This window comes from Drosophila subpulchrella, chromosome 3L (assembly GCF_014743375.2).
Source record: "Drosophila subpulchrella strain 33 F10 #4 breed RU33 chromosome 3L, RU_Dsub_v1.1 Primary Assembly, whole genome shotgun sequence".
NCBI classification, from domain to species: domain Eukaryota; kingdom Metazoa; phylum Arthropoda; class Insecta; order Diptera; family Drosophilidae; genus Drosophila; species Drosophila subpulchrella.
The window spans coordinates 21,322,023-21,349,618 of NC_050612.1; the positions used below are offsets into that span (position 1 = coordinate 21,322,023).

At 41.1% G+C, this 27,596-nt stretch overlaps 1 protein-coding gene across 1 annotated transcript; it reads left to right on the forward strand.

The window, feature by feature from the left end:
• Positions 1-12,395: 12,395 nt before the first annotated feature.
• Positions 12,396-16,422, forward strand: LOC119553915. The gene is made up of 3 exons (XM_037864590.1): positions 12,396-12,557; positions 12,622-13,678; positions 14,240-16,422. Exons 1-3 carry the CDS (start codon positions 12,482-12,484, stop codon positions 16,389-16,391), a joined length of 3,285 nt encoding a protein of 1,094 aa, XP_037720518.1. The 5' UTR covers positions 12,396-12,481; the 3' UTR covers positions 16,392-16,422.
• Positions 16,423-27,596: the final 11,174 nt, after the last annotated feature.

Sequence of the window (27,596 nt, forward strand, 5' to 3'; positions counted from 1 at the left end):
CAAAGCTCCGGCGATTAGCGGGGAAAATCGTATAAAATATGTTTTCAATTTTCCCGCTGGCAGACTGGAATTGGAATCCAATTTAATAGATGGATTGTTTTGCTTTTCAGCCATACCCGGGCTGAACTTGACCCAATGATATTTAGTTAGCCAGGCGACTCGGGCCGAGACAAAGACAATGTCGGCCAGGAAAGTGGCAAAGTCAAAGGCAGTGGCAGTGGCATCTGCATTATGGCATTACGGTGGGCTGTGTTGCCATTGCCTCTTTCCCAGGTTGCCAGTTTGCCAGGTTGCCAGGTTGCCAAGTTGCCAGTTTGCCAGTTCGGGCTGACAAATGACTAAGGTCGCCGCGCGTTTGCAGCACAATTGGCCCGATGGGGCGGTTTCTGTTTGGACGGGGCGGTAAGAAGGTCGTCGGATCGCTGGAGTCGTCTTAGCCAGTTCCAGCTCTGATGCATCACACACCGCTCGGCAGCTGTGGTTGCGCCGGACGTCACAGAACACTAGAAGAAAACCTAATTCTATATAAAAATAATTATCATATATTAAAAGTGCAAAAAAGAAACCACAACTTGTATTATGGGATCTGTAAAAACAATACCTTACCTTACAAATATATATTTCCACCTTAAGCCGCATCTTAAAGTATGCAAATTTAAAAACTATTTTATTTAAAAATGCCTCTTTTTGTGATAGGCTAACATCCAAAAGTATTCCCAAACTCTCCTTAATAACAAAAGGTATTTTTACCTTTTACAGTTTATTTACATTTTTTAAATGTTTGGACCCAGCTTTTTTTTACCAAAATCGTAATGTATTACTTCTGTGCACTGTAGAATGCTCTTTAGCATCAGTTTCTTGAAACATATTTATCTCCCAGTTTCATAGGCATATTTCTTTCAGTGTAGCCGTGGCCAAAGAAGCCTCATCTTCGCGTCCGAGCAGGTGTTCCGCTACACACAAAAGACACAGAAACCTCAACTGAAGCTGTTTGATGCGCACGAATTCCGTTTTTAGCTGAAGCTTAGGCGATGCCAGTTTTCAGTTTTCCATTTTGTTGCAATAAAATTTTAATAAGATTTTTCCTCTAGAATATACATATAGCCGAATCGTGATGCAGCTCATCGCTCCAAACTCCCAGCTTTTCAACGTTTTGTGTGGCAATCGATCTCAGCTCCATTTTTGTATTGCTTCGGCTGGCGAAATCCAAACAAAACTCCGCACTTTTGAAGGCTCTCCATCTGATGCCTCTATATAATATTGTTTATTGAGTAGGTCTGCACGTGTGTGTCAGTGTATTGTATTGCTAATGCAAATTGTGCTAAAAACGCTAAACGTTGTTAATGACAGTCGACGTCGCCGGGCCGAGTGTTGAGCTGAAAAGATGGCGATAGATGCACTTTGGGTGTGTCGACTGTTTGTCTAATAGAAAAAAATCGCAATCAATATATTTCTATATTATATGGACAATAATTGCAAAATAAACGATCGAACGATTGTGTGGTTAATTGTTCGATATCGTCAAATATGAACACGTAGCAAATAAGATTTCTATTTTGCTATCGAAACAATAATAATTGAATAGCACATTTTTGGAGCTGTAGGTCAGACGTATTGATTTCTAATATCACAAAAATAACAGCTAAGCAAAAATTTAGTTTCTTAAAAAATATGACTCTTTTTAATATTCGATTTTTCTGTAATTCCACTGGCTTTCAGAATGGGAACTTAAACCGGCTATTGTAGATTCTATAACTTGAGTTGTTGAATTTCGATTTTGATGTGGGATACCTCTCTGATTTTGTGGTGGAATTCCTTAACGTTCTTCAATCAAATATTTCTTTTAAAAAATGCTCACATTTTTAACCCAATTTCATGTCCGAGTTTTTTGTGATTCCAATGGTTATCCCAATGGGAACTCAAAATTGCTCTTCCAGATTCCGTAACTTGAGTCATTGGATTCCGATTTTGATGTGGGATACCTCTATGAGTTTGTGGTGGTATTCCCTAATGTTCTACATTCAAATATTTCTTTTAAAAGAGGGTCACATTTTTAACCCATTCACATGCCCCATTTTTCCGTAATTCCTATGGGTTTCCGAATGGCAACCCAAAACCGCACATCTAGATTCCATAACTTGAGTTATTGGATACCGATTTTGATGTGGGATACCTCTATGAGTTCGTGGTGGAATTCCTTAAAGTTCTACATTCAAATATTTCTTTAAAAAAGAGGTCACATTTTCAACCCATTTTCATGTCCCATTTTTTCGTAATTCCTATGGGTGTCTCAGAATGCGAACCTGAAACAGCACTTTAAATTCCATAACTTAAGTAATTGGACTACGATTTTGATGTGGGATACCTCTATGAGTTTGGGGTGGAATTCCCTAATGATCTGCATTCAAATATTTTATTTAAAAGAGGGTCACATTTTAAACCCATTTTCATGAGCGAGTTTTCCGTAGATAGAATGGTTTCCACAATGGGAACCCAAAACTGCACTTCTAAATTCCATAAGTTGAGTAATTGTACTCCGATTTTGATGTGGGATACCTCTATAAGTTTGTGGTAAAATTTCCTAATGTTCTACGTTCAAATATTTCTTTCAAAAGAGGGTCATATTTTTAACACTATTTCATGATCGATTTTTCCTTAATTCCTATGGATTTCAGAGTGGGAACCCAAAACTGCAATTCAAAATTTCATATCTTGAGTAAATGGATCCCGATTTACAAATGGGATACCTCTATGTTCCGCGGAATTAAAAAACAAAATGGTTCATGGTTTTTTTTAATATTTTGACAATGTAAATTAATATTGTGGAGACAAGATAGGGTTAAAATCTCTCCGACCACAGTTAAAACGCGGTCAAAGAATATTGGCTAATTTGTAGAAAGGAAAGTTTTCGTACAGCAATACATATGTTGAAATTAATAATATAACTTTATCGCCCTTCCAGATCTAACATCCCATACTTCAAAGTGAAATCCGCATAGTTTGAAAGACATAAACCTTTAAGAGCCTCCTTCCCACATGTTATCGCTCATTTGTAGCCAACTAAATCTTGATGCTGTCAAAATTTGTTAGTTTTCCGAAACGAAACTGGCAATTAAGATGCAGTTTAGCTGCCATAATACTGCTGTTGCCGAGTACGAATACCCTTCTGGATCTTGATCGGCCGTAACTGTTGACCCTCACGCTTGATCACTCAATTAGCCTGACCGCACACGGAGAAAGAGGGCTCCTAACTAATAACTCCAAGCCCCGGCCTCCAGATGTTCCTGACATCGCCCACAGCCGTCAACACTGGAGTATAAAAATGTATTATGTACACCCGAAAAGGGCATGGGTGTGGTTGGAAAAAGGGAGATGCCCGAAGGATAAAGAAAGAAATCATTAAAATTTTCAAAACGGCCAAAAAACAGAAAAGAACAAACCTGACTAAGCCGCAGATGATGAAAAGAGCGTGTGTCGCAGATTAAAATTTCCATGTTTAGTTGAAAAAATAATGCAGAAATCATGAATGTAAACAGCATTTGTCAACGGACTGTCCGGCGAACCTAAGCCTAAACAAGCAATAATATTTGCCTTTCGGCATTTTGCGCATTTAGAGCGCTCACGCATGTACAGTGGTCGGCATATGTATTTTGACAAAATAAAAGTTAAGTATACTCATAACTTGAATTTACTTCTTGTAAACTATAGGCATCAATGGAAAGGTAATTTCAATGCCGTTTGAATGATACAATACATTTCTTTACCCATTCAGTACTTATTGAAAAGGACGAATTTGTGTAAATCAACTTTGAAATTAAAAAAAAAAACTTTTTTCCTCGTCTTGAAAACTTAAATTTTTTGATGCAAAAAGTTTCTTCAAACAAAAACAATAGTAACTGCAAAAAGAATTTTTCAAAAATCATTTTTCTTATATTTTTTATGAATTTTTGAAAATGCTTAAAAACAGGCATTTGAGCCATATTTTTGTCTTTTTCATACAAATTTTTTCCGACATTGTCACCTTCAAAAAATCATAAAAAATATAAGAAAAATGATTTTTGAAAAATTCTTTTTGCAGTTACTATTGTTTTTGTTTGAAGAAACTTTTTGCATCAAAAAATTTAAGTTTTCAAGACGAGGAAAAAAGTTTTTTTTTTTAATTTCAAAGTTGATTTACACAAATTCGTCCTTTTCAATAAGTACTGAATGGGTAAAGAAATGTATTGTATCATTCAAACGGCATTGAAATTACCTTTCCATTGATGCCTATAGTTTACAAGAAGTAAATTCAAGTTATGAGTATACTTAACTTTTATTTTGTCAAAATACATATGCCGACCAGTGTAATTAGGAATAAACTGAACTGAGGCAAAACCGAAAACCAAGAACTACAAAACCGAATAACAAAATCCCAAGCCGCATGCCACAGATACTTGGCAGTTTATCCCTAAGTCCTCGTGCGTGTGTACTTAGCAAAGTCGCTGGATTTTCGAAACACTCGTCGTTTGGGAAAATGTGTGCCAACAAAAGGCTTATTTAAATGTGCATTAGAGCCCCTCGCCTTAACCCTAAGTCGTGTCACATGTCAACTGTTTTCCAAAACTACAAGCTGGAAACTTCCTGTCCGGCGATTAAAGAAAGTTCCTGGCTAAATAGGGGAAAGGAACTACGAGTTTTCCCTCAAAAAGGAGAACAACATATGGTCGATTTCATGGTCAAAAACGCCAGAGCGATTGTAAATTGTAACCGGTAGTTAGTTCGGGTTTTTCGGTTTTTAGGCTATTGATACAGTCATTAGGCTACCGATCATCCCCCGGTTAATTGCCCTGAAATTAGGCTGTCATCGTCATTTAGGAATTTAGTTTCAGGAAGTGCAGGAAACATCGCTGTGGGTCTCGACTCGTCTTGGGTCGATCATCTTGAGGCCGAAAGGCTTCTGCCGTCAGCTGTTCGTAAGCCCTAATAGTGCGATCATTATAATAGCATCATCGTCTATTTGCAATCAAACAAACTCACACAGTTTTTCGTTGATTAATAAACTGGGGATTATTCATAAGCCACAAAAAGCCAGCGTGGCTGGCAGCTTCTTGTTAATGAGCTCCATCGTGATGAGTTTCTCGAGTGTCGAAGTTTGATGTCTGAGGTCATGCCGTGGATTTATTTCCATCGCTCATGGATCATAATTCTCGCAGGGGGGCGGTAGCCCAACACCTGCGTATTAGCCGATCGCTGGATCCACCGTAGAAATTTCCGCATTCCGCTGACCCACAAAGTGGCGATCCGGTCCGATCTCTTCACGATTGCCCAAATCAAAGAAAAAATGGAATATACAACATCTACGCTGATATATTTTCCCTTTTGTGCATAATAAATCACACACTTTTTCTTTCGCTGCTGGCGTGGGAATTGAAAACAGTGAAATGGTTTCAATAATCAACGGAGAAACAAAGACCTAATCAATTAAAGTCTCTTATCATTGCGGTGCATCAGCCAGCACTAACGAATATTATTTTTAACGGTTGTTCCTCGGCCTCTTATTATTGAAAGTGTTTTGTTGAGCTCACGAAGTGCTTGTAAAACAAATCGGAATAGTGGCAGGGGACTAACAGACAGAAAAGATCCGACTTATAAGTACTCTAAAGGGGTCAAAAATTAAATAAAGAATTTAAAGAGCTTTACTTTTTTGCTATGTATGTCATTAAAAGCTGGCCATTCTTCGAGGTAAGATATGATATTTAAGACATGTTGTTCACTGGAATCCTAAAACCCGAAATCCAATATCCATCCAACATTTACAGAGTATCATCCGCTTTTGAGGCTATTCGAAAGGAGTTTCTGTTTGATTGAAAATCCAATTACCGATCATTGACAGTTACGTTGAGTTTGTTGTACTAATTTCGAGATCTGGAGGGGTTCGGCGATTCGGGGTGGAAGGACAGTCATCAATCAAGTCAGGGCCGACAGGCCATGCAAAATTATATCATGTGTTAAAAGTTATGACGGATCATCGGAGGTGTAAAGTGTCGTTGGCACTGCCCTCCTTCAATTTGGCTCTTCCTTTTATTGTTTTGTTTTCTCTTTTTTCGCACAGCTTGACTTTTTGGTAATACATCCACTTTTCCATCCATTACTCATCGCATTCAACGATCGGCGGAAAAAGTAAATACGCCCAATCAAAGCGATCTTTCGACACACAAACAAAAGGATCGTTCGAGATTTTTATACAACGCTTTTTGATTCCGAATTGACAGGCGGCATACAAATCCCCCGATTGTTGTTATAAATTAGCTCAAAACCCATGCACAATGCACTCGGCCATCAATCATACAAAGGAACCTACACTCGTACGTCTGCGATATGTTATAAATGTTTTCATTTGACGCAGTTCGTTAAACCGAAGATTCCAAGATTCCTCACCTCTGAGAGGGCATTTCCACCTGCGGATCTCCTCGGATCGTCGATCTAAGATTCTTTGGGAGTATAACCTTAATTGACTTGACGCACGTTAAGTTTTTATCGGGCTGCGTCTATCGTATTTTCCGCTGTCAAAGCTTAATATCTGTGACTATCAATTGTTTTCGCATCTGAGTTATCTTTTTTAATTTCAGGCCCGGCTTTGCCCCCTGACCCGGGTCAAAGTTGAGTGTGCGAGTGTGTGTGGGTCTCCTTATTTTTCCCCATGTCGCGTGTTTCATTAGAGGCGACAAACAAACACAGCCAGTCCACAGATTTCCAGCAATGATCAGCCCGCGAACCTCGACTCATAGTCGTTGTGCCACATCCACAGAGAAAAATGTTAATAGCTTCGCAGAACTCATCCTAAGATGTTCTTGTTATTAAAAAGGTATCAGCAGAGCTACACAGTAAATGGAACAAAGAATAACAAAACAAGGTATAAATTATATTTTGGCTAATTGATAGGACGCCAAAATGATCTTTCTTCCTGTGTAGCACATAGCACACAGCATATTGTGACCTCAAAAATAACGAACGTGCGGTAAAAGCGTCGCCAACCTCAGAGAGCTCTAACCTGGCCAAAAGCAACACACTCACACACACTCTTTGGGCCAAGAGTCTTGGTCCAGTCAGCTAGAGTAGCAGCATCACAGGCAGCAGACTTCTCCTCCTCCCAGTTTCTTATTTTTTCTGTTTTTTTTGCGACGTGCCACACCTGTTTCATGTAGTCAAGCTCTTCTCTGCCCAAGAACCAGCCATCCAGACATCCACAGAAAGAAATCTTCAGGATTTTTTTGTTAAACGTAGTTCTAGGAAATTTTATTAAAAAGGGCTAAAGAATTTTTAAGACGTTTTCTGGAACTAAAATTGTTGATACTCCATCAAAATTAGCAATATGTTCTATTTGAAAAAAAGTTTAAAAAATTTCTAAGCATTTATTGAAATGATGATATGATGATATTGATATAATAATAACTGATAAATATATTTGTAAGCAGTTTATAAAAAATATAAATTACACTGCAATATTATTCTTTCTTTTTTATAATCCCCACATTTTTGCGGTGCAGCCAGCGCCTTGTGAGAATTTTTTTTTTTTTTTTTTTGGGGGGGACTTTGTAGGCAACAATTTTTCGGTCTCTAAACTGACCTTAGCCAGAGATCTGGCTCTGGGAGCTGGCAAACGCATTTCTGATAATGATGGACTGTATTAACCGTTAGCCAAAGTTGAGGCCAGGCAGCTTCGGGCCGGGCCTTTACCTCCATGCATGTGGCCACAACAAGCTCCGGCAATCAGTGGACATTTTAAGATTTTCCAACCTCGGCGGTGGGAAATTGCTGATCAGATTTTCGCCAAAAAAAAAAAAGAAAAGGCACTAGAAGAAATGAAAATAGGGGGAGCGAAATTAAAATGAAGAAAAAAAAAGGAGACTTTGACAGCTGAGGCTTTCACTCTCGGTCTTTAATGTCGCCTGTCCCTAAACAATTTGAACTTGTCAAGCGTAATCAGTTTTCCTTTCATTTAGTCTGACATTTACCGCCGCCAACGAAGCCGACGTTGACACATGGCCATGTCATCAGCTTCCCGGCCACCTCCAGCCACCTTTTTAGCTCCCAACACTTGGCCACAAGACACCAGAGTGTCCGGCTTCTTGGCCAGAAATGCAGACGCAGACGTGGACGCAGCTTGGTGGCAATTATCAAAAAGCGCGCAACTTTTCACACGCAGCCGATGGCAGTCGCATTGCTGGGATGCTGCAGTCGGTCGCAATTGCAATAGTCGCAGATACACCGGTGTCACTAATTACGGCTCATTATAGTGACCAAAGTGTAACATGTTGTCAGCTCCGAGGACAACAAGCAAATGTAATGGGGGAAAAATAGAAAAAGGGGTATATACCCTGATCGCAGCAGGGAATACTCTATCAATGATATCATTGTAACTATGTATCCTAAACTATGTATTCCTTAAGAAAGTAATCTTTAAAATTACATTTGCATATCACTTAGGTATATCGAATAAATTGAGATGTTCAAAAAAAAACTATAAAAATAATAATAGTAAAAATCTAAATCGATTGAAAGACTATGCCAAAAGTAACAATATGGTTTATTACTTAAACAGCCAACACATAATATTTAACTAGACAATTGCATGTTTTCTACCAATTAGTAACTTTTCCATGGGCATCACCCAGAAGTGACTGCTTTCTATCCTTCTTATCATATACTTTCTTATTTATAATACTCTCCGCCAAAGATATACAGTTTTATTTGTATTTATCAGTTAGTTTATTTAGAGTTAAATGGAGAAAACACCTCTCCTTACTTTAAACCAGGAATCTCTATAAGCGATGTTTTTGTGCTGGCTCTAAGCCACTGCTAATTGAGTTCCCACATTAGAAAACTCTTTTCTATTTATGGCCTTAACATATACTTCTTAAGTTTATCGTATAACATTCATTCTGGGGGCCGAGGCAAAAATAATCGCAAAGTTATCATACCCACACTCCCTGTTTTTTATTTTTTTCTTCAACTACGACTCGTGGCTCGCACATGCGGTGGATGGAGTTGGGATCGAAATCGAAGTCGGAGACGAGGTTGAAGTCAAAGTTGGAGGAGATATCCAAACACCTGACAGTTGACTGTTGGCGCTAACGCTGGGCCTTCGTGTTATTTCTGTTGAGTGACCATTTTTGGGCAGCCAAGTTTCGTGTGAGTTTCGATCGAAAGTGCAGCAAACGCAATTCCCAACTATTCGCTTTGTCCCACAAAAATTCTACGGCGTATTGTTTCGAGTGCTCAACAATTAAGTTCTCGAGGAAGACAGCCAACCTGTTCAGAATTACGAAATTCATAGTCAAGCCAGGCGAAATGTCAATTTCGGTGCTGGTCCTCAAAATTAGCTCCATTACATAGCTCGATCGATCCATCGATCTTGGCTGTGAAAACCATTTCAAGTGGTTTCAGCAGCCCAAAAAACCGAAAAAAACCCTTGTAAATATCAATTGAGCGATACTCTCACTTGAGACGAAGCCCAGAGTCGTTTGCTACACGAGTTGCCCGAATCACTTATGAAAATCGCTTGAGAAACCCTTGAAAGCCGACGACGATCACAGTCGTTCAAAGTTCGTGTCAACATCATCAATTTTGATCAATATGTATGGTCTAATGCCGTCCCTCTTCATCTATAAATATGCACAGTCAGGAGCATAAAAATAGGAGTAGTGGTATAAAGAAGAATGTAGAATTTCCAAGCAACGGGATTAAAAGTAACCATATTTTCAATATAGAAAATAAAATATTTTGTAAGTCATAAGGAATTACAATCAAGTTATACCAAGTATCACTTAATATAAAATAAATATTAAATTCATAATTTATTAAATAATAAAATTAAAATAAATATACATCTTATTTCACCAAGAAATCTCTTGATCTTCTCATTTTTTTGTGTTTTAAAAGAATATCTATCCCTGCAACAGAACGAAAAATCTATTTATTGGCAAATAAGCAAAAAAACTATTATTTCTACCCCAGCTGTCTTTATGCATATATCTCTCTCTATCTGCCATTTAAACGGCTCCTTTGCCTTCGGGGCCCGATCGTGTTTGAGTTCATCGCATTCGTCTCCGATCGTAGACTCGACAAAAATATGGAAAATTACAATTATTAGGCATTTGGCTTGTTTGTTTATTGGTAGGTGTATTGAGGTTATACGCTAAATGATACATCGATCGTTTGAATAGAGCGATCGAGCAAAACGATCCGGCGCGATCAGCGCGATCGTTCAATTGATTGCCCGCCCGATCGGCCAGCGGACAAGTGAAAATCTCTGGACGGTACCGACTGGAAGATGAATGAAAATTGCTGCCTAAATGGCAGCGGACATGATCGAGCCGATCATCACTCCTGGCCCTGGCATGATCACTTTCTTTTCGGAACGGACAGACTGGCCGGGGAAAATCCCCGAGTGGTGACATGTGTTCGTATGGGAGATGGGTCGCCTCAACTCTTGACCCAGCTGCATGGGATAAGCAATTATGATCTTGATGATCCCCGGTGATCTCGATCATGATCTTCATCATGATCAATGTCCGAGATCATCTGGAGCGAGGAAGATGGAGTATGGGTGATGGGGAGCTGGGAGCGGGGACTTCTCTGGTTAAGTGACGCCCTAGGGCCGCTCTCTAGCGACCCTGTTTAAGTTTATAAAAACTCATTATAATGTCTTATAAATGCACTTGTATCAAGTGGGATTTCTTGATTGCCGTCTCCGTCTGTGGCACTAGCCCTCCCCCATCCCCTGTGTCTTTCTCCCCAACACCCCCAACTTCGCTTTTGGCCTGATCTTTAGCTGCTCCTTTTCTTGGTCGCCCTGTCTTCGGCACTTGCAAAAAATGGTTTGGAGATATAGATTTATTTTAATTCATTTATCATAGGTCCTAGTTAAACTTATACTCATTTATGTTGTCATTCCATTCTGAAAATGATCATATTCTTGAGATATTTCTATTACAACAAGTACTAAGCGTTTTTTTACTACGTATGTATCTTATAATGAATAGATCCCATTACAATTACTTTGCGCTACTTTTTCTTTCAGTGTGCTCGCTGTGTGTCTGTCTTTAAGACTGGGCCTTGCTCTCGACTCGAGTCGAGTTGAGTCGACTCTACTCGACTCAACTCTCGGTTCTATTTGGGTTCGGGACCGGGCTCCCATGCTCTCATGCCTAGACACATAGTTCGCTCAAGATCATAACATGACCTTTTGACTGGCAGTGATTTCAACGCCCACGCGTATAAAACAGACCCAACAGCACCACCGCACCACCGGGGCAGAAAGCCAAAAAGCAGGCAGAAGGCAACCACACCAGGCCGATCTGGCTCTGTGGTCTCTGTGTGTTTATGGAAAATGGGTTATGAGATATTTCTCTGGCCTTTATCTTTTGGTCATTTCTATTTTGACCATGGGAAATAAATTCTCTGAGCCCGGGTAGGTTGGTCCCTCCGCTAATCGAATGGACAGACTGGGATCTGGACGAGGAAAAGCCAACCAACCACGAAGGACGTTCGTTCTGCATTTTACACCTACGCTCGCCCGAAGGTTAAAGATTCCGCTGGATAACTTGTTGCTCTGTCCTTTCCTCATTTCCCGCGTTTTCCTTATGTGCGGTAATTGAACTTACGCGTGTGGGGATAGTCCACCCTTGATGGAAAATCGATAGACCCCAAACCCAAGTCGAAGGAGTCTTCCTTGTTTTCTTCGTTGTCCTTTTATTTGATACCAACAAATAGCAAATAGAGTGTGTATTTTTGGAACAGACATCGGGCACGCGATGATAGCCTTAGTTTCTGGGCGCCTTACCGCCCACATAACAAGTTTACCCGACTGCATTAACCCACTGCCAGAAGCGAGTGCAAGGACTGCCCCCACCAAAAACGAAAAAGGAAGGTTAGGCGAGGCTCAACGAATTGCTAATGCCTTAATTTAAAATTTATAGGATTTTACACCTAAATTTTAAACACTCTTAAACACAAATAATACAATATTAGTTCCCAAAGCATAGATCTATTGTTAGTATTCCATTTTCAATCGGTGCACAAATACAATGTCAAAAAATGATTTGCAAGCTATACTATCCGTTAAAGTTTTTAATATGTAGACAATTCGTTTTTTAATTTAAATAACTTGTATGTTTTTAATTAGTTCTTAGGGCATGGTTTTATATTTTTAGCAAGTAAAACTCATAAAAAACTTATGTTACCCCATTTGTAAGGTACTCAAATTGGCTTTGTTTACTCCTTGAATGGGGCTCGTTGTTGCCAGGACAACCCGCTGGCATTCCAATGCAAAACAAATCGAATTTCGGCTGTCGGTGCCCGGGGTTCGAAGGAATTTCAGTGAGGCTCCTGCGCAGCCTTGGTGTGGTGCTTCGCCGAGTGCTAGGATTCCAGCCGACCTTTGGCATTTCTGAGTCCTATTCTGTTTCTGGTCTGCAAAGTGGAAGTGCAATGAACTGACATGATTACGGGACCGGAGGCCAGGCAAACGCACAGGTTGTTGGACTTGAAGAAGCAGCAATGGGCCAAGGAGAGAGGTGGGTCAACAAAGATATAACTAATATATTAATATATCTTTAAAAATACTATACATTTCTTCAGAGGAAATAGCCCGCATGGATGAGATGTACCATCACCAGCACACCTCGCACCACAAAATCGAACGCACCTCCATCCGCACCTACTACTCCAACTTGGATCTCAGCCAGACCTCGACCTCCAATCAAACTTCTAGTCATTCGAGACGAGCTCCAGGTCCGGATATGCAACTGATCCTTCGCCAGCAGCCGGAGTATCGGCAGGGCAATCAGGCCTATATGAACCAGTTGGAGCGGTACATCGACGATCTGGATGTGGATGCCGATGCGGATTTCGAGGACGAGGATGAGTCCATGTATCGCAGGACCAGGAGAGGTAGCTATGCCCCCGGAATGACCTCTAGGCAGATGCAGAATCCTGCTCGCTATGCGGAACTGGTGCCCACATCCCTGCAAACGGCCAAGGGAAGGATGCAGAATTCGCGACAGGAGGCGCAGCAACATTTGAAGCTGCAACATCAGCAACTTTTGCTGCAGCAACAGCAGCAACATTTGCAGCAGCAACAGCAACGCCTGAGGAGTCCCAGTTTGCCAGCCATAAGACAGAGGGTGAGACACCAGGAAAAGTCGGGGAAACCAACTGACATTGATCCCGGCAACGGGGCACAGGCACATCGATTAAACAATCCCCCGGGAGGCGCTGGCAACCCAGGGGGAGCAGCGGGCGGAGGCGGAGGTGGAGTCCAGGGACCTCCTGGTTGCCAGGAGGAGGACACTTCCGGCTATCTAAGCGATACGCCCAAAAATCCCCACACCCCGGACATTTGGTTCAACGACGGTGCGAGCCAAATCGAGAGCATTAGTGGAATGGGCAGTGCCAGTGTCCTGGATGGCGGAAGTGTGGGCGCTGTGGGAGGGGGCGTGGCTGGGTGCCGACGCCTCCGACGATCGATAATGGCGGGCTCTACAGCTGCACCGATTCCTGCACCCATTCCCATCCCCCTGCCCCACCATCAGCCGCCCCCGGGAAATCCGCTGAGCAAGGTGTACGCCATCAAGGGACGACGTGTGCCAGGGCAGGGATACGAACCTCTGGCTGCCGATGGATACATGGCCGATGGGTGAGTAACCAAGTGACCCAATCACACAGAAAACCAATTAGCTAACTGCAATTAAACTTGGATTAATTACTCAGTTGGTTATCCACATTATTAATTTTATAAATTTTTATTAGGCGATAATAGTACCCCATACCATCAACGCAGAGCTGTGACATTAAAATAATGAAAACTGCCAGTTGATGAAATAAAAATTGTGTAGTTAAATACTCATTGGTGTAGTACCTATTGTTTAGAGTGCAATAATATCTTCCGATTTTTAATAAGCACAGTTCACTAGATAATATTAAATATTAAATGTCTAATTACATTTTCGCTTTTGCATGGCAAATGTTTTAAGTCATTTTTCTCGTATCCATAGTTACATATGTGATTATCTACTTATTTCAAATATTTTTAAAGAGGTAGGAATATAAGACCCTAGTTCAATTTAACTTATGCCCAATTATTAAATGTGTTTTGTCATCATTTGTATTTACATTATTTTAATTTTAACATTAATTACTTTACATTTTTGCTAAGTACAAATAAATTCAATATAAATGATTTCTATAATCCTTATAGATACTGCTACATGCCTGCCCCGCCCAGCTCCTCGAACATGAGCATGAGTCGCGACGTCTCCACCTCGAACACCTACCAGGTGCAGATTGGGAATCCGGAGCAGAGTGACTTCTATGTCCACGAGCAGCACGAAAGGGAGCGGGCTCGCTGGGCCAACTTCAATGGGGCAGTGGGCCATCAGGCCGCCCAGCAGCCGCCAGGATGGCTTAGCCGGGGGATGCACGACCTCAAGGACAGCGAGGACGACGTCCAGTCCATGCAGTCATCCTCCACCTATCTAAGAGGTCAGAATGCCCCACTGGATGCCCAAACTCTGGCCGAGAGAATGGACAAGAGGCGCAAGGCAGCCGAGTATCACAATGCCATCAAGAAGCAGCTTCACGAGCGGGAATTAATCCGGAAATGGGAGCTGGAACGCCATCGGCAGGAGGAGCAGATCGAGGAGGAGCGCATTCGGAGACAGAAGCAATTGGAGCAGGAACGTCTGGAGTTCGAGAGGAGAACTCTTCTGGAACGAGAAGAGGCTCAGCAGAAGAAGCAGCAGGTAATGCTGGATGCCATTCAGAAAGCTGAGGTTGCGGCCAAATTGGAGAAGCAAAAGAAGCGAATGGTTCGCCAGCCATCCAAAATGTCCCAGGAAACAGAAGAGGATGAGTCCGAGCTTCTAAGAGTTCAATCCGTGGAGGAGGATGAAGACGAGGTGGAAACTGGGGCCGAAGAACCTTCAGCCCAAGAAGAAGAACAATCGCATACACCGAGGGGTCCCCCACCAGTTATCACAGAAGAAAAGGTCCTGATAGGCACACCCATCAACCTTCGAAGGACCATAACGAAACCCATTAAACAACCCAAGGATCCCAAGAAAGAGGAACCCACTCAGAATAAAAGACAAACCTCCTTCCTGGGTGAGGACAAGGAGAACATGGCTTTGCTGATGCAACCAGCTACCCTCATACCATTGCCCGTTACCAGCGATATTTTTGGACTACAAAATGCTATTGGTAACCTCCAGATAGCCACTTACTTTATGCAGCAGCCCATGCAGAAACCACCACCACAGACCCCGTGTTCTTATTCCAAGGCCACGATGACCCATCGCACAGACACCTCGATTTACACAGAGGATGGCTACCAGGCGGAAAAGGAGGAGGAGGATCCACTGGAGACTGCGAGATCTGGGAGAACGGATTTGGTCACCGCCAGTGGCTGTTTCTCCCCGGACTCCTTGGAGGTGGATGTGGCTCCAGTTTCGGTGCCCGAGCAAGATAAACTAGCATTGATACCCCTCAAGACGCCTCTACAGATGGGGCATTTAAACGGTTCCGACGACACCGATGAACTCCATCACGAACTGGGTCATCAGGCGGATGTGGAAACCCAAACGGAGTTGCCCCTGAACTGCGATCTCTGTTTGTTCCACGACAACTTCTACAAGGTGCTGCTCAAGAGGGAGGTTTCCACCACCACCACAACCCAGACATCAAAGTCCCAGACCCAACCCGCTAAGGAATCCACTGCTGAAAAAGATCATGAGACCACAACGACTACAACCACAACCACAACGACCACTTTTAAGGCCAAGAGCAAGGATAAGGACAAGGACAAGAATCTGAAAAAGCACCAGAACAAGGATAAGGACGCCAACAAGATGGACGATCGACCCAAGTGGGGTGTCAATCGACCGGTGGTTCAATATGTCAAGGCCAGTGATCGCGATCCATTCTGCCTGAGGAAGAAGAAAAACCACCCGAGCACTGCCAAACCACCAAGATCCCTGTCGATGGACTCTCGATTGGATAGTGTGGCGGCTCTGCCCGAAGATCGGTTGATTAACTTAGCCGGAGGACCCCCATCTGCAGCGGGTGAACAGGAAGAGGAGGGTTTCCTTCTGAAGGCCCGGAACGTCTGCACCGAGATTCTACCCATTAAAACCGATGATAAGGGTCGCATTTTCCTAAACTTTCGCGAGGCCAGTGCCATTATGAACGAGGATGAGATCAAGGACAAGCTAAGGCAGAAGTACTTCAACTTCGGCCGGATCCTTCCGCGCAGAAGTTGGGCCTCGGCCACCCAGCACGCCCTGCCCTTCAGTGCGGTCACCACGGCTCCACCACAGGCCACCGTGGGAGTGGGTGACTTGGCGGATGACTGAAGGTCACCCCGGAAACCAGGAAACTTTTACAATGCATCAACTCATAACTAGAACGACTGTAAACCATTTATGTAAAACCTTTAAATATATCAATTTGTATTGCAAGCACCCAAATATGAATTTATTTTTAAAGGTGCCAAATGTTCAAAGGGATACGAGAAGAATTTTTTTAAATTACCTAAAATTATTTCATTTTGAGCTCATTTATGTCCTTTTACTTTTGGAGATTATAAATAAGGAATAAGAGGAGAATAAACAATTTTATACATTTTGTTTATGTTCCCAAACACCGTTGTGTTGTTAGTATTTAGTAATGACTTTTAAATTTGATTTTGTAACATTCATGCTTACTTATTTTTTGAATGAAGTTCCTAAGATATTATTTATTTAACAGGAGTGTTTTTTTAATCCAAATAGTCCAGGTTATTTATAAAACGTAATATATATTCTTGCTTGCACTCAAAAATAAAATTACAAGGTATATTAAAAAAATGTATACATCAACTCTACCTTTGCGAAATTCAAATAGTTCGTACAGGTTCTATTAACTTTGGCTTAGAGTTACACACTTGATACCTTTTCTTCCTTTGTTTTACGCATACCAAAAACTAATTTCCTCTAAGCAATTTTAAAGTGCTTTTAAAGGTGTAATGACATGCTAAGCATACTCCAAACTTGGCTACTTGTTCTAGTGAAATTCCCAGCCCGTGAGAAAGGACTTTTCGCGTGTCTGGGAATTTTGGGCTGCCTAGATGCGGATTGGATTCCTCGTCAGGCCTTCGACCAGGTCTATTAGCTACATTGTTGCCGGGGCTTAACGCTCTGAAAGCCACAAATCAAGCAAATGCTGCCACATTGTTCACGGTGAGCTGCTGAGCTTTGGGTTGCTGATCTCTGGCCAGATCTGCGGGTATATCTTTGGCTGGGGGCCGGAGTCTGTTACACTTTCACAGAACTCAAAATGTCGTATTTCACGCATTTTTACGAGCGTTCGCGTAAATTTATGCGAAAAATCATAAATAACCCGGGCGTAAGCTGCCTTCCAGGTTCATCGAGTCCTCGGCAAACAAATTTTTATTTGCTCGAGGGGCGTTCTTTTCGGTTTCTGACAGTGTTTCTTTTTTTTTTTAGCAAGTGGGCGCTGCATATTTCTGTTAATTAACGCATTTTGTCCGCTGTGTAACTATGAGATATCTTTTGGCAGTCGTTTTTGTGATCCGAACTCCACACGTAACAACAATGCAGCCATTGAGGAATTAATTGCATGCCTCTGCAAGTTTCTAGACTCTAGCTCCCAAAATCATAGAAACGGAGCCAAGGCGAGGTCGATCCCCATCCCTCCCCCTTTTCCGCCTTCTTTTATTAAGCCACCCCACCCCAGCAACTACAACAAGAAGTTCAATGCCTCGGAATTAAAATTGACCTTAAGTTCTTGGCTATTTTACTATTTTACACTCTGGCTAAATGGAGGTATGCCAACTTAATTGAAAAGCTTATTTATGAAAATAAAATTGGGAATGACAATGCACAGCTTTTAATTTCATTCCTGTACTAAAAATACATTTTTGTAAAGATTTTGTAGAGATCTAAACTATTTGGAAACCTTATATATAATTCACAATTATTATTATAAATACATCGATTATATTTCTTTAGATTTCTTTATTTAAAATATTATTTTATATTAAAAATACCTTATACACATGATGGTCATATAAGGGTATATCGTTTTCGATTCAAGCTAAACGTATCCATTTTTGTATGTTTTTTGTCGCTGGCTAAGGGCAAACAAAGCCAGCCAGCATAATGGCAATAAAAAGTTCTCATTCGTGTTCTAGTTTCGCAGCAACAAGACGGCAAATTGCATGTGGATGCCTTTGAATTCGAGTTTTCGGCATAGTATGGTATGGTTCGGTGGCCATTTGGCGGAGGGAAAAACTTCGGGGTGGCACTGGTATGGCCGGAAAAATTACATTTCCAATGTCACGTGAGGAAAAAGAGACCCAGAGGCGGCAATTGTTCGTGCCGTCACCTTGAACGTATGCCAAAATCAAAGCGACCCCGTGATTAATGACACTTGATTAGGAATTCAAACCGAAAGATCTGCATTTCTTGTCGGCCAACGTTATTTATTTACTCAGCTAACCCGTTAATGGCGGGACCCTCTTGAACTACAAAACTCTGACATAATTAATGACACTCGATGTGAAGCCGATTTCGAATTCGAGTAATTCAAATCGATCAAGGGATCTTCGGTCTGCCTGCTCTTTTGCATGATTAATGATCGCAGAAAACAGATCAGCTTTTGCAACTGTTTTCTAATTGTTATTTTGCCAACAGTCAGCTTGCTGTGACAGTTGCTCAAGATTTTCAAGGAGTTTCCATTTGTCATTTGGGCCCTTCTGCGGTCACTTGAGGATCATTTGCAAGGCAGCTGCTGCCTCTGGTCGCCCCTGGATTTTTCATTCTTTTGTTTTAATATGCAGACTGCAACTGAATCCGAAAACCGAACACAATTTGACGGACGGAGCCCACCTGAGGTTGTTCCCGAGCGGAAATCACATCGACAAACACCACATAAACTATAAAAATTGTTTATTTTCGATTCAAGACATTGCACTGTATCAATGTCCATAAATTTGATTATTCCTCTGCCCAATCGCTGTACTGGTTTATGGATAATTTATGAATGCCTCTCGCCCGGAATGTGAGCGGAATAACAGAGGAATTTTCAATTTTCATTGCCTTTTTACGCTTTTCTTGTACTTGAATATGTCTGAATAAACAATTTGTATTAGTTGTGTAGTAACTACTAAGGAAATCTTTTATATGTTAATATGTCTTTCTGCATCTGTATCAAATTGCAGCATTCGTGAGCCTTTTGGGGAGAAATGGTTCCCTTGCATCTGCGCATTCCCCCAGGACAGCTGGAATATCTCTATTTTTTGTCATGGCCACACTTGATTAATTCCATAAAAGGATTACGAGAGTCGGCCGGTTATTAGATGACTTCCGCATAAGGATATCGCGGCTGATGAAGTCATCAGCGTGTCCGAAATGCTGAGCAGGAAATTGACATTTATCACACTTTTACCTTTTGCTCCTCGCTCGAACGCACTATTTTTTATTTGCGCACACGTCCTGGCTTCCTTCCTTTCTTTATTATATAAACGATATAAATGGGTGGCAGACAATATCCTGTTCCCGTTTCAATTGCCATTGTCTGAGATTTCAGCCTTTGTCCCCGGATTCGTTTCGGGGCCATCATTATCATAATTAATGTGACTTAATCAAGAATAATGTTCGCCAAAGGAACAAACGGAATGTTGCGTCTAATCAAGTTATCCCAGGGAACCCTTTTGAGAAAATAATGCGGTCAACCGCAGCAGTTGAAGGCAAAAAGCGTAAGGAAAGGGTTGAAGGTCAGTTGGGAATCCAAAAACGCAGAGCCTACTTTGCATACGGGCAATAAAACTGAAGTTTTCTCCGTCAAAGATTTATGTAGCATGCAAAAAGACATTAGGAAAAGATACCAAATTTATACATATTTTTCCAGCCCGACTCGAAGTTGAATCTGAAGATTTTAATGTTACGGGTGCCCATATGTCAGTTGATATCTCAACCAGATTTACTCATTATGCGTGCATTGTTGTGGTCGTTTTCCTCTGGCTCGACTCCCTGGGCGACATTCGCACGAATCGTGTCCTGATCCTTATCGGGACCCATACCCGAACCCAGGCCCATGGTCCTGCTACCAGGAACTAGCCGTCAATGCAATGGCCCGACTACTGTGAACAGATCTTTGTGCGACTGGGCTTCCTATCGTCGCACATGTTGACACATTAATGTCCTCGATCCGTGCGTGAGGCCACTGGCAGATCCTAATCGGCGTTACTAACTGGAATCGTGTTGAATCTCACAAAAGATTGCATTAATTTTGGGGCTTTGTTTCGTACAATTAGTACTGTTTTTCGGGGTGAGCGTGATTTCGAATGCCATATGCGGGACTTCCTGATCGATGGCGATCCAGATAAGTTACAGTTAGGTGTGAAAACATAACAAATTCGATTAGTTTGTAGCCAAACTACACTTAAAAAAGTATTAGACAAAAGTAATAGAAGCTATGTTAAATTCAACTCAAAATAACATAGATATATCTAATTAACAAAAGGGTTATGAATTCATTGATTACTACCTGATTGTACTTGTACTGCGTAATTATTCAACTGCTGAATTTTCTAAATAGGTTCAGATAGGTAAGAACCAATATAACTATGTCATACTAATTTTTAGTTATGCCCAGAGATTTTGTTCAGTGTAAACTCCAACCGATTACCGCTGAATTCGTGATTGAATTGTATTTATTTCGGACTGTACCCGAGATGTATTTCAAACGGGCGTGGTACAGCTGCTCCCAAAAAGGCATAAACAAATCATAACAATTGCTGGTGGTAGGATGGTAGGACATGTATGTAGGATCCATGATCCATACAGACCATACATGCGGACCCTCACACACGGCAGCAATTTATCATCCACTAAACAAGCCAAGAGGCGATGTCGAAGGAGCGGGGAGAAAAGGACTTGCCATTGTTAGGTTAACACTCTTTGTCTTCCCTTTCGAGGCGAAGTCTTCTACTCCCGAGTCGAACATACATAAATTGGAGGTGTGTGCGCCATATAAACATTAAATTTTATTTAGATGAGAGTCGGTTGAGAGGTTTTTTATGGGTGTCCTGATTTCCAACTGTGCCTGATTATTGATTATTCTCCTTGCACCGTGCACCTCCATAAAAAATGAATTAGGGCATCGGGAATTTTGTTTCTTTCCTTATCGATTTCGTTTTGATTTATTATCGTATCGTAAATTTCTAGTCCATACAGCCAGCAACAAAATCCTGTTTCTCAGCTAGTTCTTAACAGTTCCTTGAATAGCTTTGGGCACTAAAGTTGAATTTTCCCAGCGATGGCGGCGCCTTCGAGTTCTCCGTTCACTTCTGAGGGTTTTTTTTTGTTTTACTTCTGTTGATTTCCCTTGACAACGTTTACTTCCTCACTTAGCACCTGGAATCGGGACACACATCTCTCGGCACTAGTTTAGTCCAAATAAAATATTATTTGTTTAGTATTTTTGATTTTTTCGTGCTTTGTTTTTCGTTTTGTTTCGCTTTGTTTTCTGTGTCGAAAACCAAATTTTAATAATGTTAATTTGTTGCGTTTCATGGGACCTGAGATTTATGACGGCTTCTCCAGTATTTTCATCGTCATATTTGGTTTTGTTTTTTCCTCAGGTTTCGCTGTAATTATGCTAGTAAGTCGAACTGAAAAGGTGTGGTTCAGTTTTTGTATCTGGGTTCTCATTTCTCCGGACTTGAAGTGAGTCGAAGCAAAGAGGTGCTGATTGTTTGATTTGGGTGACTAAATGTGAAATGGAATAAACGGTGGTATACGAAAGATTTGGCAGTTAATAATTAGGCGAGAGGATGAGGAACAAAAATGAAAATAAATAAAGGGTGGGTGAAACCGGGAAACAATATTATAATGGATATTATACATTTTTTTAATGATATTGGAAAGAGAATACAATTCTGTCAGTGTTTCTTTTAAATATAAACCTTTCCTCAAGCAATCCCTTATATTCTCTTCACTAAAATGCCAAATGAGATTAAACAACTAACTTTAGTTCCAGTTAGGCTAAATGTTGGCCCGAACAGCTGTAGCCTCCTCTAGAGCATTAGCCATAGTCAATTATTAGTTCACACAAGCATATAATAAAGCTGGAGAAACACCAACAAATTTTTATCACATTTCCGCATAAATCCATAACACCCGTAAAAATATCATGAGTTTGACAAACAAAGACGAGAAAAGATGCGTAAATGAGGGGCAATCGACGGGGATATATACACATAGGAAAAAAAATGAAAACAGCCTGAAGAGAGTCGAAATCAATTTGCATATTTTGGATGACAAACGCTGTGGTGGGTCCGAATTTCTGAGAGACTTCCGATGCGGCGTGAACCGAAAAGCGTGTTAATTTTCACTGTGCATTTTATATGACTGCCATATAGGAAAGGAGCGACTGGAGATCGAACGTCTTATGTTAATAGGCGGATCGCAGCATTCAACGCCCCGAAAGTTTCACCGCTTGAAATGTGCTGTAAAGTTGTTAATTAAAACCAAGAAAACCAAGAAAATCCACCCAGACCCCAGCTGAGGACCACACAGCAGCATCGCCTCGGCTCCCCAGTACCATCTCAGTTTTGGGGATTTCGTTTACGGATTCCCACCAAGACCTGTTTTACGTCTCGTCAGCTCTTTTTACTTGCTTTCTGTTCGGCGTGTGTGTATGTTTTTGTTATCGCTTTCAAATGCACTTGCTGCTCGTTTCCAGACATTTCAAAATTTGAATAATTTGGCAAACGGATTCGTACTCGTTTTTTGATTGATATTGCCAGTCAACCTGCACGGCACTCCTGCGGGCCAACGTCGAAATCAGCCAGCCAAGCCAACACTCGAACTCGAATAAGTCAGGAAAAAATTAAGAAATCCATAGACTTAAGACCGAAGTGGCAAGTACTCTAGGTAAATTAAAAAATACGAATTTATTTTTTTGTAATTCACAACCAATAAATTGATATTAAACTTAAAATAATAGAGATTATATTAAATTGTTACTAAAATATAATTATTTTTCACAGAGAAAAGATTCAAAAAATGACTAAAAGAAATATACAATGGCTGAACAAAACTAGACCTAAACTGTGCAAAAAATGATAAAACCTCCTGAAAAGGGTATAATTAAAGCTGGTTTTTGCATGATTTCGGCTTTGGGGTTATCAATCACACATAGAAAATTTCGTTGTTCGATGCTGTTTCTGTGCTGTTAGATGAAGCGCGAGTTTGACTGACTACGCCTGGCCAAATGTTAGTCATTAATTATGGCCAGAGATCCAGCAAATGATCCGCGCGATGATGAACCGGCGACTCATCATCGTCATTATTGACAGACCCTCCCCAGGTCCCCGCGAAACATGTTCTTTAAACTTTGGCCTTGAATCTTGGCTTCTCGACTTGTCTTGTCTTTGGCCTGGGATGGGTTTTTATTTTTCGGTTTGCACATTTCTGATGCACCACCCCAAAAGCCCCCGATCCGCCGGATTATTCACATAATTGTTGCCGTTCTATTCTTGTTTTTCCTCTTCTCGTTCCAGCGTTGTTTATATATTTAATTGCTAAAAACTATAATTCTGTCAAGTTTATTATGAAAATAATTATAATGCACGTTCTTAGCCATTGTGATGGCAGAGTTTATCTCAGTGCGCATATCTCTGGGCTCCATCCGAACAATGGTCGTGGCCCGGCAGATTTTGCGTTATAATTACCTCGACGGAGCAAGAACAAAACAGAGTCACTAGGAACGCACACAAAAACACACCATTCTCGGTACAAGAATTTGTCCATTGGGTCATTGGGTTAGTGTTAAGTCATTTTCATTGAAATTAGCGGCTAGCGAAAAAATAAGGAGATAGTGGTTTTTCTTTGAGCTGACACAGTTTGACATCTATGAAACGGAATGAGCTATGGCAATCAACTGAAACATCTAAATTGTAATTATAATATATTTATTTATTAAAAAACGAGATTATATATTAAGAAATCTTTGTAAGTTTCTGGAATATAAGATAGTTTTTTCGAAGAATTCCCATAAATATTTGTAAACCTACTTTAAAAATATTCTCCACTCCCTTACTTGTTTTCAAAGGCCAGTGTTGCTCTATAAATCTAACTTCGTTGCCACCCAAAAATGGTTTAGGTAAATAAAACTTGACATAAATTGCCATTTGCCTGCGCAGCCCCTCCTACTTGGCACATTTTCCACTCATTTTGGCATCTCAAACATTTGTGCAAATTGCCCAAGAAATTGTGGCAATTTCTGGTTTGAATAGCTTGCGAGTCCCTGGCCTCCCTTCGATGTATTTATGGTCGGACAGGACCACACCCCTATCGTTGTCCTTGTTTCCGTCCTTGGTTCATTGTTTCGCGCATTGTTGGCGAAAAAGGCATTTGTCAAAAGTCAAAATATTTATTGAGATCAACTGGTTTTGCGCCGTGGTCAAGAGCGCAATATATTTCTGTAACCTTAACCGTATCAGGACCCTACCCGTAACCCAAAGACATCCACGACGACGTGTGCCAAAATATAAAGGTAGAGGGCAAAAATGCAAAAAAAAAATCAAGAAAATAAAACGTTTCTGATAAATGGTATGAGCGTTAAATTTTGTCGCTTTTGGCTGATCTAGATAAATGCATTTGAATTTGCATGTTATATTAAGAAATTTATTAACACACACACACCTCCGCTGATAGGGATTCGAATGCAGATACACATAAGGAAATTAATTGGAAGTTATTACATTTATAAATATTTCCTAGGAAAGGTATATTTAAGTTCTTGAAATCCATGTTAATGTGTTAAAAATTATAACAATAATTTTTTATAACATTCTTTAGAGCGAGCATTACTTTCCCTTGTTTTTTTCGAGTGTATAACCTGGAGCTCCAGCGATCTCGCCAGATTTTGCCAGCTTTGTCTGCGTTTGCTCGCCGGACTTCGTTATAAATTATGCACTTAAGTTGAGGGTGTATTCATTATATGGATAAAGTTCGACTTGGACTTGAACTTCGTTTTGGGGAATTTCTGCTCCTCCGCTTTATTTCTCGCTTTGGCTGTCTGTTCTTCATTTTTCAACGCCTGGGATGGTCCGTGGGTCTGAGTTTTTAAAGGTTTTCCAGTCCCGATCCCAGTCGGCCAGTCGTCGCCATCGAAGCCACCTCCTGCTGGGCCAAGTGACACTGACACTTGAGTAGATGTTTTGCGGTTGATAAAATCAAGAGCAAACAAGGTCTCTCCCTCGGACTCTGGATATTTTCGATTGCAGGCTGCAGGCTGGAAATCGCTGGCCCAGCTCCACGATCACGTCCACCAACTCAGCGAGATCCTTTCGCCGCCGTTTTTTTGTATTTCTCATTTTTTTTACTAATGGTGTGACAAATTTTAAACAAGTAATTTCTGCATGTTGTTTATGGGCCTCGCAACGCTCTCAACGGGGGGATGAGCTCGAGTCGGGTTCGAGTTCATAATAAAATTTATGAGCAATGCCCTGTTTTGGAATTGAGCAAATCAAAAAAGAAGGGGCATAAAAAGGAGTCACATGTGGAATTTCATCGGAAACGATGGGAGCTGCATGGGGGAAGATTCCCAAAGTTGCTCTCCTTTTTCGAAAGGAATTTGGTTGCTTAGGGAACTTGGCAAACGACCTCAAAAAAAAATGTAGACCCACAGATACCTATCGAATTCCTTTCGAAAAACGAGAGCAACTTTGGAATTTGAAATGTTTAAATAACGTTTCAGTTAATTTTTGACCTTCTATTAGACATCACATTTTTTTTAACCTCCTATTTGAACCTGTTCTCAGAGACTTTTCCCCCATAATCATTAGATGAGCTTTTCAAAATAAATTAACTCTAAAGCCGTCTCATATATATGATTATGGCGGTCTGTTTAAAAATCGATAACAAGTCATCAACTTTATGACAATCTGCCGCCCAATCGACACCAAACCGATGCCTATCAGGCCGACTATATAGAGCTTCATTATAGTAAATCATAATTCTGCCATCTAGGGACGCCTCACCGCATGTGGCGACCGCGATGATGGGAGTATCGTATCTGATGCCCCAGACACACTCTAAACTATCGGAAGATATTGGTTGGACGGCGCTGGGCTGACAATGAGTGTGGGCCAGTTCAAGAGCACCTATACCAAACCAAACCAGCTGGGCTAAGCGCCATCAAACGTTCTCCCCGGACATAAATGCTGCAGTTTACTATTTGTATTATGGGCATTATGGATGACGGTGGAAATTTGAGTCCCAGCCCTGGCAGAGACACAAATTTTCCAACTATGATCGTTGATCGTCTGTGTGTCAATCTGGGGATGGTTAGAGATGGAAAGTGAATATACACTGGCTGTACATCTATTAAGGTTTTAAGAAAGGAACATGGTTTTATTCCCAAACAAATGATATATGAATGAAACCTGATATATATTAGTTTTATTATTCTTATCATTTTATAATTAAAATTTCTTACAAAATATTACATTTCTTAGATATCGAAACAAATAAAATATGTAATATTTCTTATCCCACAAGTTAGATTTATAACAGATTTTTCTAATTGCCGCATTCGTGAGTCCCATTAACCCACTCACGTGATGTGGCCACCTCCAGAAGGAAACCGAGCAGCGATGCCAATCAGTTTAGCTGCCTGATTCAGCTAGATCTTCCAGCCTGCAACCTCCAGCCTCGTTACCTTACCTCCAAAGTTGTCTCATTTTCATTTTTCGTCTCGGACTCCGTTTCTCCGTCCATCCGTCTGTGGGTCCCAGTTTTGTGTCGCGACATTGACGACTTTGTTGATAATTTTGATTTTATTATGTTAATAAAATGTTATGGTTTAAAATGTTCAACATTTCAGTCAGTTCGAGTCGGAGTTGGGTTCAGAGTCAGAGTCCCAAGTCAGCCAGCTGGTGCAGCTGGTTCAATGGATCCAAGATGGTATGGTATATGGTATGGTATGGTATAGTATGGTATGGTGCCTTGTCCGCTTCTGTCGTCTGCGCATCATAACTCATTAGTGACAATATCGTCGGATGCTCGCCGTGTGGGTTTACCTGATTTCGATAATTGTCTCTGTTAATTGGATTAAATAACCCCAACAAACGAAATATTTTCGCAGGCAGAAATCTGTTTCGAAATATGCACATCGATTTGAATCGGTTCTTGAAGCCGTTCCCATTCTGATTCCCATTCCCTGCTCATTATCTTTCGGTTTGTTGCTGTCCAGAGGCTCTTTTATAGCCCCTCCATCTCCAGATCGTGGCGCTGTGTTCGCTGTCATGTTAATAACATTCGTAATATGCTTTTTAATTAGTCTACTCGGCCGGGTCTCCGGCGACTTGTGGGGGGTCCCCCCAAAAGGGTTTTCGATTCGGGTTCATCTGTTATCCGATCTGATTAATGCTGCATTTTTTGATTATGGATCGCTTAAGGGGCCACAAATCGCTGTTTGTTTATGTTAAGTAGCTCAGACGATCGAAGTGTTGGGTAGTGGAGTGGAAGTGGGGTGGGGTACACCTG